Source organism: Pygocentrus nattereri, chromosome 3 (genome assembly GCF_015220715.1).
Source record: "Pygocentrus nattereri isolate fPygNat1 chromosome 3, fPygNat1.pri, whole genome shotgun sequence".
In the NCBI taxonomy this organism is placed as follows: domain Eukaryota; kingdom Metazoa; phylum Chordata; class Actinopteri; order Characiformes; family Serrasalmidae; genus Pygocentrus; species Pygocentrus nattereri.
Genome location: NC_051213.1, coordinates 43,343,848 through 43,360,497, shown reverse-complemented (window position 1 = coordinate 43,360,497; position 16,650 = coordinate 43,343,848). Strand labels below are relative to the sequence as shown.

At 40.9% G+C, this 16,650-nt stretch overlaps 1 protein-coding gene across 1 annotated transcript; it reads left to right on the top strand.

The window, feature by feature from the left end:
• Positions 1–11,425: 11,425 nt before the first annotated feature.
• rps19 (ribosomal protein S19) lies at positions 11,426–16,368 on the top strand. Its single transcript, XM_017702044.2, has 6 exons — positions 11,426–11,496; positions 12,634–12,710; positions 12,832–12,932; positions 14,937–15,120; positions 15,317–15,371; positions 16,313–16,368. Exons 2-6 carry the CDS (start codon positions 12,634–12,636, stop codon positions 16,337–16,339), a joined length of 444 nt encoding a protein of 147 aa, XP_017557533.2. The 5' UTR covers positions 11,426–11,496; the 3' UTR covers positions 16,340–16,368.
• The last annotated feature ends 282 nt before the right edge of the window (positions 16,369–16,650 follow it).

Genomic DNA, 16,650 nt, shown 5'->3' with positions numbered 1-16,650 from the left:
AAGTGGCGCCACATTTTCTAAAGTAGATCGAAAGGTATTTTCTAAATAATCGCTTAGTAAATCTATGTTAAGTCCTAGTGTCAAAACTAAATCTAAAGTGTGACTACAGTAGGGTTTAGGCCCTGTTACATTTTGGGTAAAACCAACAGAGTCTAGGATTGAAGTAAATGCCTTTTTTAGTGGGTCATCTGCCTTCTCAAAATGGATATTAAACTCTCCTACAATTATTACTTTATCATTGCACACAGCCAGGTTTGCAGCGAAATCACAAAATTCTTTTAAAAATTAGGGCCGTGGTGGTCTGTAAATGTTAAATAGTGAAAATGCGTTCTTTTTTGTGACCGAATTTGTAACGTGGATGGAAAGAACCTCAAAAGAAGTGAAGGTGTCACATTGTTTCTGACTGATATCAAGGGTATTTTGGTAGACTACACATACTCCACCTCCCTTGCCTGATAATCTTGGGCTGTGTACATAATTATAGCCTACAGGGGTGGCTTCATTTAGTGCTGAATATTCATCCGGTCTAACCCATGTTTCAGTGAGACAGAAAACGTCAAATTTATGATCACTTATGTACTTCATGTACAATGACTGCTTTTGAGTTTAGTGATCTTTTATTGAGTAACCCAAACTTTAGATCTGAGGTGTTGCTGCTATCATCTGAATATGAATTAATATTGATTAGGTTGTTGAAACTGTGGCCTGGTCCCGGCTCTGGATTGTCAGCAGCTGTTTGCACTACTCTGCCGACTAAATAAAAGACTAGGTGCTATGCTGCAAGAAAGTAAGGCAGTACCATCCTGTGTGGGGTGGACACCTTCCCTACGTATAAGACTTGCCCCTGAAATGTAACCAATTATCTATAAAACCCACTTGATTTTCGGATGTGTGATGAAACTAAATTAGAACTTATAGACCCATGGATTGGTGCCATGTGTGGTATATGAAAAGCACAGCATGTGACAAAAAGAATACCATCCCCATGGTCAAGCACAGAGGAGGGGCTATCCTGTTGAGGGGGTGTTTTGCTGCTGCAGGAATTTGTAGTCTTGCCCATTTGACTGGCATCCTGAATTCTTGGAGATACCAGGCCTTTTTGGAGAAGAAGGTGTTGTCTTCAGTGTGTAATTTGAAGCTGGGTGATCACTGGACCAAAATAACGATACAGAGTGTATATCTAGGTCCACCAAAACTTGGCTCAGAGATCAGTCCTAGAATGTCCTTGAGTGGCCGTCTCAGTCTATGGATTTAAATGCCATTGGAAATCTTTGGTAGGATTTAAAGAAAGCTGTGGTGTCATGGAAACGAAGGAACATTAATGAGCTGGAAGATTTTGCACATGAGGAATGGGCAAAGATTGTAATACAAAGATACCAGAAGCTTGTGAACACCTACCTGAAGTGCTTTAATTTAATTTGAACTGTTTGCATGTTCCGCGACCCTGACGGAGAAGCGGCTTAGAAAATGGATGGATGGATGGATGTTTGCATGTTCTGGAAAATGCTTGAATGAGTAGTCAGAGACTTCTTTGGACTTTTATTAAAGCCTTGCTTGATAGATTTTCATCAAATCTTATTCATATTATCAAACTGCCTTGCACCTAGAGGGAGCTGAATATTTCTGAGCGCAACAGTATGTAGTGCACTACATAGAGAATAGGGTGCCAGCCTAAGTCAGTGTTACATAGGCCTATACTGACCAAAGTATGTAGACACCTGAGCATTGACAAAACCATGAGCATTAATATGGAGTTACAGCTATAACAAAGTATATTGATTTTGTAGGTGAAAATGAGTGACGTCCTTTACAGTGAACACATTTACAGCATTATTACTGTTTATTGGCTGAATGTACCATATTTGGTACAGCATTAAACACCAAACATGGCCAAAAGTTATGGCACAATTATGCTTATGATTAATTTGTTTCCAAAATGTAAATGTTAACTGAATACAATGATGTGCAAATCATTTAAACCCTATATTTATTTGAAAAAAGTACAAAAACAACATGTTGAAACTGAGAAATGTTATTGTTTTTTGAAAAATATATGCCCATTATGAATTTGATGCCAGCAACACGTTTGAAGAAAGTTTAGACGGGGGCAACAAAAGGCTAGTACAGTTGTGTAATGCTAAAAAAAACACTGGGTAGTTAATTGGCAACAGGTCAGTAACATCACTGGGTAGAAAAAGAGCATCCCAGAGAGGCGGAGTCTTTCATCTCTTAAGATGTGGAGGAGTTCACCACTCGTGAAAGACTGTTTGGGCAAATATCGCAACAATTCAAGAATAACGTTTCTAAATTTAGAATAGCAATAAACTTGGGAATTTCATCACCTATGATATATAATATCATTAAAAATTTCTGAGAATCTAGAGAAATCTTTGTATGCAAGGGACAAGACTGAAAACCAGTATTAACTGGACATGATATTTGGGCCCTCAGGTGTCACAGATTCTGCATGGGCTCAGGAGCAGTTATGAAAACTATTGTCTTTGAACACAGTTCATCACTGCATCCACGAATGCAAGTTAAAACTCTAAAATGCAAAGAAGAAATCATATATAAACAGGATCCAGAAATGCTGCCGCCTTCTCTGGGCCCGAGCTCATTTAAGGTGGTGAAGTGAAAAAGTGTCCTGTGGTCTGACAAATCAGAATTTGGAATTGTTTTTGGAAATCATGGACAAAAGACCTCCCAGCTTGTTATAAGCACAAAGTTCAAAGGCAGCATCCATGATGGTATTGGAGTGCATTATTGTACATGGCATGGGTGATGAATGCCTGTGAAGGCAACATTATTTCTGCAGGATATATACAAGTTTTGGTGATTGTTTTTCAATGAAGGCCTTGCTTATTTCAGCAAGACAATCTCAAACCACATTCTGCACACATTACAGCATCGTGGTTCTATAGTAAGAGTCTGAATGTTAAACTGACCTTCCTACAGTCCAGACCCCTTTGAAAACATTATGAAACAAAACATTAGACAAAGGAGACTCCAAACTGTTAAGTAACTGAAGTCCTATATCAAATAAGAATGGGAAACATTAAACTTTCAAAAATACAGCAGTGTCTCCTCAGTTCCCAAATGTTTACAGAGTGTTATTAAAAGAAGAGGTGATGCAGCACAGTGGTAAACATGCCCCCATCCAGTTTTCACATTTCACATGCTGTCTTCTTAGCATTTTCCTTTAAAAATATGGTTTACATGATTTGCACATCATTGCATTCTATTTTTATTTACATTCTGCACAGCAACCCAACTTTTTTGAATATGGTGCTGTATATAAATTAAAATTTTTGCATATGACTCTACATAGCTGATAGAAAATTGGCCCTTGTGTTCATAGTTTTTGGAAACATGCAGAGGCTCTCATTAAGGATATTACTTGTAATTTTAATCTCTCTAGCATAGCCCCTGCAGAGGAAATTAAGAGTGTTTCAATACAGCTGACCTCCCCACCCCACCGCTCCCTGCTCCTCCAATAGCCTGACACTTCATCTGAGTTTCCTTACTTTTGTGTTCAATTTTGCTGGCCAGCCGTCAGGCTTTAGTGAGGCTTAATGATAGGTGGGTGAAATGAGAAGTGAAATAAGTGAATATGTGGGAGGCTCTAAATTAAAAACCTGTTTCTAGTGAATGGCTTGATGGAGTGAACAGAGGTGCCAACTCAGAAATTACATCCAGACTGGCATTTCATTATTTTGTCCGCGCCACTTATACAGCCGCTGATAGCCATGTATCTTTACGGAGAGACTGAGACACAAAATAACATTTGAAAAGCACACTGCAGTCTATTTAATAAAAAACCTTGTTCATGCAGCCATTCGCCATTCCTGGGTTGTATACTAGATGGATGGAGAGGCATGTATGGTGGCTTGCAAAAGTTTTCAACCCCCTCAAAAGGCATCAGATTCATCTTGATTACAAATGCTAAGTGTAGATAGTACAATTAGATTGTGCAAGTACAAGATAGTACAAGTACAAGATAGTACAAGATAGATTGTGAAGCTTTTATAGTTGTAAGTATGACTTTGTTGGCCATCTGCAATTTACAAGTGAGAAAACCCATTTTTTCCTGAAACCACCCAGACGCAGCATCAGAGTCTGTGATTTTGTGAAATTTGTCCCAACTATTGGAAATAATTGGAAAAATATGACTGGTTGCCCTTAAAGCACTGGCAAACTGTAGGCCTTCAGTCTTTGAGCAATAAATGTTGAAATTCGGTCAAACAATTAGGAAAAACCCACCTCAATGAAAACACTAACTTCTTCTTGGGTCCCTAAAGGATTGTAGTAGTTTGGTAGCAGTAAGCCATTGGCGTTTTGCATGCAAACATTCTGATAAGGCTAAAATTAGCTTCTTATTCCAATTTTCCATCCTTAAATGGTGCAGCATTTAGACACCAGATTGTAACTGGTGCAGTGTTTAATGGATAATTTGAAAAAAAGCAAAGATTAAGCAAAGATATTTTAACCTTCTAAAAGACATTTCATGTTTTACAAGTTTTAACAGACACATTAGCATATATTTCACCTTGTTGCAGTTTCACAGTGACTCTAGTTGGAAGCTCTGCTGCCACTGTTTTCCATTTCTAACAGGCCACTGCTTAGGCTGCCACTCGTATTTACACCCAGTGATGTCTCTACGACTTCCAGGGGGCTTATGCTGCATTCAAGTGCTTGTCGGAAGCCTGTATATACCGGATGGCTAACCAGTAAATATGACTCTGTTTGGGCGCTACACCCACTACATGGAAAAAGAAAGCATGGAGGTCCATAGAATACAATCATACTCTTTTAGAAGTTTTTCATTCATGTTGAAGGTGAAAGGTCACATTATTATGTCACTTCTCATAAACTTGTGTATCATCTAATTTACCAGTTGAAAGTACAACTTTGTTGGCCATCCGCAGTTGGGGAAACTGGTACTTCCCAGTTTTTTTCCGAAACCACCCGAATGCAGCATCGGAGTGACTTTTATTTTGTGAAATTTGTCCCACCTATTGGAAATCAGAACACGATTGGTTGATTTCCACTGCAACTTTGTAATTATTCATATGGAAAAATGTACTTAAATTTATGTAAGTGTTTCAAAACGTACAGCAAAATAATTCTAATAAAAATGTACTTCGCAATAATAAATGATTCTGAATATATTAATCAAATACATTGTGTCTTCATTTTAAATATTAGCAAATGAACAGTGTGTGTATTTTTGCATATGTACATGGTTAATGCAAAGTACAATGCAAAACACAGAAGTCAATACTGTTCATTCGGTACATGTTATAGTTATAGTTGCAAACAATTGAAAAAAATATAATAACAAACACAAAAAATGCATTTTAAAAATATATTTAATAGATATAAAATTGATTAAAATAGATTTTTTGCCCATTTTCCTGCAATACAAACGTGTGTTTGATAAACACATTTGGAATATTTTTCCATATGGGTATGTTAATCTAAGGCGTTTGGCCTTCTCTTCAGCTCCTAAAGTCTTAACCAATAGCTGGCTTGTCTATATCTACCTAGAAACCATGGTGATTGGCCAATTTTACATTTAGTGTTTCAATAATGTAGCCCTTTTGTTTCTATCCTATAGTTCACAATGAAATGAGTGAGCAGTGCTGTCGCCTCAAATCAAGCAGGACCTGGGTTCGGTTCCCCAGCCAGGCAGCCAGGTTCTCCACACAGTGCTCCAGTCCAAAGACATGCAGTCAGGCCAAGTGGGCATGATAAATTGCATCTAAGTGTGAATGTGTGTGTCTGCCCTGCGATAGACTGCAGACCTATCCAGGGTGTATCCTGCCTTCCGCCCAGTGACCACTGGGATAGGCTTCAGCACCCATCCGTGATCCAGAAGGATAAGCGGTTTGGAAAATATGTGCTTGTGAACTAAAAATTACAAACATACATAATTCCTATTAGGTCTTTGCTGCAAGCTTGGAAGGCCCTGAGGGTTCCGCTCTCCATAAAACCAATATTACTTTATATTGATTCATTTTGATGGTCGGCCTTATAAGTAAAATGTAATACAGCACAAAATATCAAAGTCATTTGTAATCCAGAGGCATTTGATGACTTCTATGCTGTTTACCTTGTTCCTGTGCTTAGGCGCATCATTCAGAAGACAAACTACTTGTTTCTCTGTAATCTCTGATGGAAGTGTTGGGACTTTTGCCCGCCTCTAAATGCTTTCTGATGTTTGTCATTAGGCAGGAAAATGATACATATGTTATTTTCGCATGTTTCCCTCCCACCAACCCGAGCGAGCGAAAACACTCCCTCCCAGAGTGCATGTAGCTCTGCTCCAAACTACACGTACATACATCTGTTGGCAGACAAGCTTCTATGTTCTCCTATCTTTACTCTCTCACTTTAAGCCTTTAGACTGGTTGTAAAAAGTGTACTTAGGAGTCATTTCAGCTCATTCATGCTAATGAGGCAGTTCAAATATCTAGCAGTATTTCTGTCACTCTGTGAGGCTGAGAGGCTGTTACTGGGGGTCACCTGGTGATGGATCATACATGCACGCACGCAGTCCATCAACTGGCTCCAAAGGTTTGGTAATTATACTTGTGTGCTGGTTTATTCTAATGATAATCTGATGTTGTTTTCCTGAAGTCTTTTTCTCTTTTGTTGTTTAAGTGTGAGACAAAAACAAGAGCAATGTGCATGCTAGTGCCCCTCCACCATGAAGATGTTTTAGACCAAAACATTTTTCCAAAACTATTACAAAACGTGTCAGGCATCAGGAAGCATACCTCTAACTCTTTGGTATAATAACTTTAGGTGAGGGTGCTTTTAGAAGTGGATGTCTGGTTCCTATCACCACCACTGTGAGCAATTCTGACTCTATGTTTCTCTAGAACAGAACATTTCACACAGAACCATTCTGGATGACTTTGCTTACATCTTAGCCATTTCATTATGTAGACATTTTGACAAAATTGGTGGAATTCAACTTCAACACTGTGCCAATCAGCCCATTTTTTTTCAAAAGCTTAAAACTAGGCCTTAAGTTTGGGTCATAAATGTAACTTAAGGGAAAAAACCCACATGTATGATCATACTAATGAAACACTGCTAATGTGGAACTGATGTAGTGCCACTAATTTGGTGTATTTGTGGTTTGGTTAATTTTTTATTTTTTTGCTTTATTCTTTGAAACTGTAGACTTTTCATGTTGGGCCAATCAACGTGCTGCTTGACACAAATGCGCCATATCATATTTAGTCATGAATGCACTAACTCCAAAAAATCCTTTCTGCCATTTCTGTGTCTGTTTTTAGCTAAGATGCTTATCTTTCATTTGGCGCTAACTGGGTCATCCTATTGTTGGCCAGCCAACCCCTGTGCCAACCAATCAAATTGATTAATAAGCTAGGCCTACATTTTGGGCCCATACATTTCAAAACTCAAGGTATACAAACACCCTAGCTATGACAATGCTCATTTCTGTTAGCGCCACTATAGGATTCTAGTTGTTTGTTAGTGCTAAGCTAATAGTGATTCAAATGAATTTTTTTCAGGCCATTCCACATTAAACATGTAGATTTGAAACACTGAACAGACATATTAACATACTTACGTTGTATATAGCTGTGTACAGTGAGTTTTTCTGACCCTGTTAGCCATTTCTAACATCTTAATGAAAAGCTGGTCAGGCTGAAATTTAAAGTCAGTGACATATGTCGAACAGAAGGTCTAAAGCAGTGTGGCCCAATCCTGGTCCTCCAGATCTACCACCCTCCAACACATCTGGCTGCTGAAGGCCTTTTTTACCTGGATCAGGTGTGTTTGATTAGGGTTGGAGCTAAAGTTTGGAGCTAAACTCTGCAGGGTGGTAGATCTCCAGGACCTTGATTGGGCAGCCCTGGCGTAGAGTGATGTTATACAGTAGAGTCTAGCTGCAGACATGCAGTCTCAGTCAGGTGGACTCTCAGCCCCCGTGACGCCACAATGGCATCACAACTTGCTTAGCAAGTTGAGGAATCTTAAAACAGTATCATCATCATATTGTAGTTTTCTTTTTCTAGCTCAGTAACCGTATCGTCATAATCCATTTTTCGTACAGAACATGTTGTGAGCATTCACGCACGGTGGTGCAGTGGGTAGCGCTGTTGCCTCACAGCAAAAAGGCCTGGGTTCAGTTCCCTGGCCGGGTAACCAGGGCCTTTTCTGTGTGGAGTTTGCATGTTCTCTGTGTTGTTTTCCTCTACGTACTCTGGTTTCCCCCACAATCCAAAGACATGCAATTAGGCCAATTGGAGTCCTAGGTGTAAGTGTGTGTGTGTGTGATTGTGTATGTCTGTCTCACTGTCTGCGATGGACTGCGATCTGTCCAGGGTGTTCCCTGCCTTCTGCCCGATGATCGCTGGGAAAGTATAAAGACATGCAGTCAGGCCAACAAGACATGCTGAATTCCCCATAGGAGGTATATATCTGCCTGTCTGTCTGCTCTGTGACTGGTGACCTGTCATCCACCCAATGACTGCTAGGACAGGCTCCTGTGACCCAAAAGGATAAGTGGTTTAGAAAGGGTGTGTGTGTGTGTGTGTGTGTGTGTGTGTGTGTGTGTGTGTGTGTGTGTGTGTGTGTGTGCAAGCATATTTTTCATGGGTTTCAGCAATAATTAGCAAATGTTACCTTTAGAGGCTAATAAACCCAACATCATATCTTATTGTCTTGGTAGGTGTTACTTTGTAAATTAACATGCTAATCAAAACAAGCATGATAGTTAATTAAATAAACATGATTGCAGTCATGGCCCCACTTTAGGACATTGTGAGGCAAAATAGTCCCCAATTTTTTCAGTTTTACCACTGTTTAATCATAAGAAGCATTACATGAAAAAACTAAGAAGATACATGTAGGATTATTAATCATTTTAGATCATATTTTTTTTAAATTGTCTATATTTGTGACCTTGTGACCCCTGGTTCCTATCACCACCACTGTAAAGAAATCTGAATGGGTAAGTTTCTCCTCAATAAAGCATCTCACATGAAATCACTTCCAATGACTTTGTTTATGTCTCAACCAGTGAATAATGCAGAGCTTTTGAAAATGGGTGGAATTCCTCCCCATGATGTGGAAGACATCCTGCATTGTTCCTGTTCCAAAGACGCCACGACCCAGTGACGCCAAGGACTACAGGCCAGTGCCACTGACGTCTCATGTCATGAAGACCATGGAGAGGCTCGTCTTGGATCAGCTCCGACCCATAATCCAGCCTTTTCTAGATCCCCTCCAGTTTGCCTATCAGCCCCGCCTGGGAGTTGAAGACGCCATCATCTACCTGCTCAACCGAGTTTATGCTCACCTGGATAAGACAGCCAGCTCTGTGAGGGTCATGTTTTTTGACTTCTCCAGCGCATTTAACACCGTCTGGCCTGCTCTTCTGGGTGATAAGCTCACAGTGATGCAGGTAGATGCCCCCCTTGTGGCCTGGATTGTTTACTACCTGACTGGCAGACCACAGTACGTACGCCTGCAGCACTGTGTGTCGGACAGAGTGGTCAGCAACACTGGAGTCCCATAAGGTACTGACCTCTCTCCCTTCCTCTTCACCCTCTACACCACGGACTTCAGCTACTGCACAGAGACTTGCCACCTTCAGAAGTTTTCTGATGACTCTGCAATAGTTGGATGTATCAGCAAGGGTGAAGAGGATGAGTACAGGGCGACGGTGAAGGACTTTGTCGCATGGTGTGAGCAGAGCCACCTGCAGCTCAATGTGACAAAGACAAAGGAACTGGTGGTGGACCTGAGGAGGGACAAGGCACCGGTGACCCCTGTGTCCATCAGGTCAGTGTGGACACTGTGGATGATTACAGATTTCTGGGTGTGTATATTGACAATAAACTGGACTGGGCTAAGTACACTGACGCCCTCTACAGGAAGGGCCAAAGTCGTCGCCTGAGGTCCTTTAATATCTGCCGGACTATGCTCAGGATCTTCTACGAGTCTGTGGTGGCGAGTGCTATCCTCTATGCTGTTGCATGCTGGGGAAGCAGGCTGAGGGTGGCAGACGCCAACAGACTCAACAAATTGATCTGCAAGGCCGGTGATGTTGTGGGTGTGGAGCTGGACTCGTGTCGGAGAGGAGGACGCTGTCTAAACTGCGGGCCATTATGAACAATGGCTCCCACCCACTCTACGACACGGTGATGAGACACAAGAGCTCATTCAGCTCAAGACTCTCTCTACCAAAATGCACCACAGAGCGCCACAGGAAGTCATTCTTACCTGTGGCCATCAAACTCTATAACTCCTCCCTCAGTGTGTGACTCACAAAACTCAATACGAAACTGTTCATATGTGCAATAATAACAATTGTGTGTGCAATAACTCAGTGGGACACTAACTTAATTGAAATAATTTAAATAATTGTAACTGCTTCATATTACTATCACAATCACTGCCATCTTACTATATTCTTAAGTACTTAAATCTGGTGTACATACTGTAAATTCTCTATATTGTCTTAAATAATTAACAAAGTGTTTTTTTACATAAATGGCTGCAACTGTAACAACTGCAATTTCCCCCTGGGATCAACAAAGGAATCTGATTCTGAATCTGAAAATGCTGGAAGCAGGAAACAATTTGAGCCAAACTGATTCACAAGAATTCCTTTTTCTGTGTATATGTATGCAATATATAGACGTGTTTTGAATTGTGATGACATCAAAGCCTATTTTGAGCACCACTCACTGAATCGATCACCTGAGATTCATATTTTGATAACATTAACAAACTTTTTCATTAAGCATGTGTTGAACGAATCAGTTCAGTAAACCGAATCAAAAGTAACTATTAATATTTAGAATGAACCATGTGAATAAACTGAATATTAGTGATATATCAGCGATGGAAAATCTGATTCTGTTTACTGAACCAATTCCTTCAGCACATTTGTGATAGGAAGTTTATCTGTCAGCATTAATAACGAAACATATAAATAAACTTCTCATCGCACGTGTTAAAAGAATCGGTTATGCAAACTGAATCAACGAATCGTTTCTATAAGCTGAAATATTACTGAAATATCTGCGATGGAAATATTGATTCAGCTCAATGTACCGATTCTTTGAACACGTTGGTGATGGGATGTGTATTCAGTCTGTCGAACCGATTCTTTCCAACTGTTCGTATTAATGAATCAACTTCCTCTAACGAATGTCAAGGAAGCAAGCAGAATCAAACATCCCAGTATTAACGCTCGGAACGAGTTGTTTATAAAAACTGAAATATTGATAAAATATCACTAATATTACTCTGATGTGCTGAAGGAATTGGTTTCTCTTTTTAACTTTTTAACCTCTCATTATTTGAATTCGCCTTCCTGCGCGCCTCTTTGTTAGAAAATCTCTGATGACGCTGTGCCAAATCTCGCGAGAGCGAACGCGACTTGCCCCTGTTAAGCTGAATGAGAAACCCCTCCGCTCCCTCTTCTCTCTGCTGTCCACACGCAAGGTAAAGTTGCGCTGTCTTTCTGGCTTATAACGTGCATTTTAAGCGTTTTACGTCATCGAAAAACATCAAAAACGACTTCATTCATGCAGTACGTTTATTTTAACCCCTCAAGTATTGTTATAAGGTAGTGATAAAGGCTGAAAAATGAAAATAAACGTTCGCGAGTGTAACATTTCTGTTCAGCTGATGTCGCTAGCATCGAGGCCTATGTTAGCTCGGCGCTAACGACACCCGCCTTAGTCTCGGGTATTAACTGCATCTCTGAGGAAATGGGAGCTTTCAACAAATGACCGGAGTAACATATAGCGGTTCACTCGTATGAGCCCTTATTGGGCTCAAACTGGGCTGCATTTCTGGGCTCATTTGTCCAGGAGGTTGGATAAAAGTTACTGAGCGCATGTTTGCGGCGAGGGCGGCGTGTATGGGCGAATAGCTTAGCTAGCTTAACTGTGCCGGACTTACATTTTGTACGCGTTTGTATGTGTGCTGGTCTGCCTTTACGTTCATGGTTCGATTTTTCAGTTCATTTTAGGTGTTATTTTCTAAGGTAACATTGTTGGCTAGTGCGGTAAATCCTCATGCCTTTAGCCAGTGTTAGTTTGTGTAGCCGTGGTGGTTTCACTGTACCGGTGTCGTGAATTATTGTCTTGTTTTATCTCAGTTATGCATAATTCTTCTGGGGTTAAGGGAAATTACACAATTTTCAAAATGTTTGAATGGTAGTTTTTGCTGTACAGTCATTCACAGTGACCTGATGTGACGTGGTTAGTTGTAGAAAAATGCCACTTCCACATTTTCTTAGTGGTGATGGGGGCTACATTAGAGGTTACGATGTCTACAACTCAGATTTAGCCATTGTGTTTACCTTTTTTTTTTTTTTTTTTAGATGGAGGGGGTATTTTGCCTTACAACTTGATTGATGCATATAAGCCAAACCTGGATCACAAAATTATGATAAAACGATGTCAGAGCATCCACTATATAATCTAACCACTTGTGATTCTGCATGCTTCTCTAGAACGTAGTATTTCACATCGGTCCCCTCTGAATGACTGTTTACATCTCAATCGCACACATTTCTTTTGCTAATGAAGTGCAGTTCTTCTAAGTTTGTCTACTTGTAATTTGGTCTTGCAGATGCCAGGCGGTGGTGTAACAGTAAAAGACGTTAACCAGCAGGAGTTTGTCCGGGCGCTGGCAGCCTTCCTGAAAAAGTGAGTAGTCCTCAGTCCATCTGAAAATGGTCATATATATGTTTCAAAGACTTGGTATATTACAAAATAGCACTGTCCTCTATAGCTGGAAAGTCTTGAGACTCTTCTTGTTTTCCTACAGGTCAGGGAAGCTGAAGGTGCCAGACTGGGTTGACATTGTAAAACTGGCCAAGCACAAGGAGCTGGCCCCCTGCGATGAAAACTGGTTCTACATTAGAGCTGGTAAGTGTTCTGTATTTGTGAAATCCAGGCAATAAAATACAAAGTGGCAGTGTATCTCTTGGTGGTTCTCTACACTACCTGCTGATTGACATGGATCAGAAGGATGAAGGAAAAAAGGAAGGGAAGAAAAGGTTGATGTAGTGTGAGAAGAAAATGCATAGAGCATAAACAAAGTGAGAGGAGCAGAGAAGTTGAAGACGAATGTAAGCTGGATGGAGGAGCGGGGGGGCAGCTGTGAGAATAGAGAAATGGAAGATGGATGGATGATTGGAAAGAGGCAAAAAATAGGGAAAAATTAACAGGATGGATAGAGAGAAAATGGATGAGGTCAGAGAAATTGGAAAAGAAATGGTGGGTTAAGGTAAAAAGTGCTAAAGGAGATGATAGAAGTGGAAGACTCGGGGAGAAGGAAATGAGTAGATAAGCTGATCAGTGTGAGTGGATGATGGAAAGACTGGAAGAGGAACAAATGACAACTGGGATGCTGAGGAGTGGGAAATGGAGAGAAAGGATAATAAAATAACAAACAAATGGGAGGGAAGTAATGTGAATAACTGGAGCCACAGTTGAATGCAGTGTCTAGTTTTGAGTATGCCCAGGTTCTCTGCTTGTATTGTCTATTATAAAGAGACCTGGCTGGGCTTGGTGGTTTTTTCTCCAAAAAGATATACAGGATTGAGAAATTAACGCAGACACATTGAGCAGTGACACTCATCTTTAAGTGTGCCGTTCACCAGCTTGCTAAGTACGTGTCTCATTGTTGTTTGCCACAGGGATACTAGTGCTGTGCTTTCAATTGGTAGAGCTGGCAGTGCAGTTGAATACACACTAGACGGATTAGCTCCTCAAGTAGTTATTAGACAGCAAAACACTTGGAATACATGAGCAGAGCCTTTAATGGATGGCAGGCAAAAGCAATTATTGGCTTACCAAATTTCTGCTTCACTTTGTCACTTCTAAGCTACATATAAATTATGGATTGCATGGTTTGAGTATTCCCCTTATTCCCAGTTTTGAGTGATGAAATATTGCCGTACTTGTCCCGAAGTGTGCTCAGTTAGAAGAATATTGACTTTAGAAATCTGCAGCAAAACAATAGATGGAGAAATCAAGCCATTTAGACAGACTGGCTTTTTAATGCCCTTATGCTCAGCCTCTAGACAAGCATTTGCTGCTGTGCACAGTTAAGCGTCTCACACGTTTTCTGCTCAAACATGCAACAGGGCTTCTCGCTGAGACACCCCTGCTTGATAATTACGTTTCCAAAAAGCTAGAATAATTTGGACGATCGGCAGCTCTGACATTTCACAATGGATACCTCTATTCTGAACACAGTGGGTGTTAGATTTTACAAGCTGTGGTCTTGACAGCTGGAAGAGTTGGTTGAAAGCAAGTGAATCTGTCTGGAACTCTTAATTCCTCATCACTTCAGCGCAGTTTGTCTCAACACAAGCGAGTGAGTCTGTAAATTCTATTGAACAGCTTGACTACTGCACCACTTCAATTGACAAAAGGCGAGTTTTTTTTTTTTTTTTTTTTTTTTTTTTTTTTTTTGAGTTGAGATCTTGGAGTTAGTTTATAGATGTTTGCATCTTTGTTTGTGTGTAATGGTGAATACGGTTAATTAATGAGCACTTTTACTTGACTTGTTGTTGCAGTGTGCTTTTGCAAATGGGCTGTGCTGTTGTGGTGTATTTGTCAAAAATATTGATCCAGCTTGATGTACTGCTTCAGTCTACATATAAAGGAGAAATATGCCTTATCTTTTTTGGCCTTACCCCGCTGGAGAACGGGTATAGAATGTGTATTCAGTGAAGAGAGTAGTTTAGCTTTAATACTTGGCAAATATCTGAATGCTGCATGAGGACTGTTTGAGAATTGGGCTTTCAAAGGTTGACTGTTACTTGTAAAGTGTACATTGTTAATATCTGCAGTTGTTACCGTAGGACTGAGGTTTTACATGTTTTCTCACATCTTCCTGACCTTCTTGTCTCGTTGTCTCAGCCTCTACAGTCCGTCACCTTTACCTGCGCGGTGGTGTCGGCGTGGGCTCCATGACCAAGATCTATGGTGGCCGTAAGAGGAATGGAGTGTGCCCCTCTCATTTCAGTGTGGGCTCAAAGAACGTTGCCCGTAAAGTACTTCAGGCCTTGGAAGCTCTCAAGATGGTGGAGAAGGACCCCAATGGGTGAGTGATCTGAGCTGGCCAAAAGTACATACTTGTGGATGATGGGTATAAAAATGCTAATTTTGCACATTAGAGCTAGAAGAAACATTGTCCACATGATCGTCATGCTAATCTGAGCTTTCAGTTTATGTTGCACAATTTGATAGTATGTACTTTTGCCTATTCCATCTAACCTAACTGGCTTATGCATTGACAGCGGCCGCAGGCTGACTCCACAGGGCACCAGGGACCTGGACAGAATCGCTGGTCAGGTGAGGACTCTTCTCAACCTTAGCCAACCTCATCTCTCTAACCTGCCTGGCTTGATTCTTGGTTGTAGCTAATGCTGGTCAGTGTCACGCCGTCTAGCTTAGCATATGGACTGCACTCAAATTGGACATTTACCTGTAGGTTTTCAGAAGCCCTTGAGTGAAACTCACCAAGTGTTCTAAAGCTGTAGAAATCCAGTCAGCACCTCCAGTATTCTGCTCAAATGAGTCTGTGCAAATGCAGGTTTGCAATGAAAACCTGAATCCTGCAGTCATCCATCACTCTAAAAACCTTAAGCCGGGTGTCCCAAGGCTTCAGACAAAGTTTCAAGCATGAAAGGTAACTGCCTTTGTGGGCACAATAACTCAAGCTGAGAGCCTCAGAAAGAATCAAGAAACCTCCCCCTCCTTCTTCCCGAAATGCCCTTGTTGCCGTTCGGCCCATTTGCCGTAGCCAGCCCCTCGCTGTCAGCCGTGCGGCTGAGACAATCCAAGACTGCAGGAAGTAAACAAGCCGATTGAATTTCATGCTGGCTGAGCAGCCGTATGGCTGCGTTTTTATTCTGCCTGATCCCATAATGAGCTGAATTCAGATAAAAGAACCTGATTTCTGCAGCACGTCCCCCCCAGTCCAAGTTGGGCGCGGTCGTTCTGGCTCTCCTCATGGGCCGAGAACGAATGTGTTTAGTGGGTATCGACATGCGCGTTTCCTCAGTATCCTGACTGACAACAGGGTCGCAAGTGGGCAAATGAGCAGTTAGCACTGTTTGAATCATTTCTGGAGTATTTAATAAACGATTCAGTCGAGAATGTTAATGTTTAACTTTGAATGGAGTAGATGGCATGGACCCCATTGCCTTTTCAGGTTTGATTTATTTAGCCATGCTAGCATGTCCAAGGTATTCCTTTAAACATCCTAACAGTTTGTTCTTTGTCTCCTTCAGGTTGCAGCTGCAAGCAAGAAGTCTTGAAATGTAAAATAAACGTTTGAAATTCAAAACTCTTGTGTTTATTATGGGAGTCTTTGCCGAGGTTGGAGTAACCCCTCCCCACCCCAAATAAAGGTCAACTACTGTCATACAAGTCGCAGAACATTTTAAAATGTCGAAGAACCTCACCTGGATCAAGTCGAATTGCTGCATATGATTGTCCTTGCGCAATAGTTTAATTGCTCTGTTTGAATGCCTCAGCAGGCAGCTGTAATTGGCATTTGCCAGAAGAAAGGTTGCATCACAAATTATGGGCACCTTAACTGCCCTGGTTTTTTGTAGTTGAGCACATT

Excerpts from the sequence above, each read along its gene's own strand:
- rps19 (XM_017702044.2), top strand. The coding sequence starts at position 12,634 with ATGCCAGGCGGTGGTGTAACAGTAAAAGACGTTAACCAGCAGGAGTTT. Across the intron at positions 12,711-12,831 it reads CTGGCAGCCTTCCTGAAAAA|GTCAGGGAAGCTGAAGGTGC; the intron begins GTGAGTAGTCCT and ends GTTTTCCTACAG. Across the intron at positions 15,372-16,312 it reads TGGACAGAATCGCTGGTCAG|GTTGCAGCTGCAAGCAAGAA; the intron begins GTGAGGACTCTT and ends TGTCTCCTTCAG.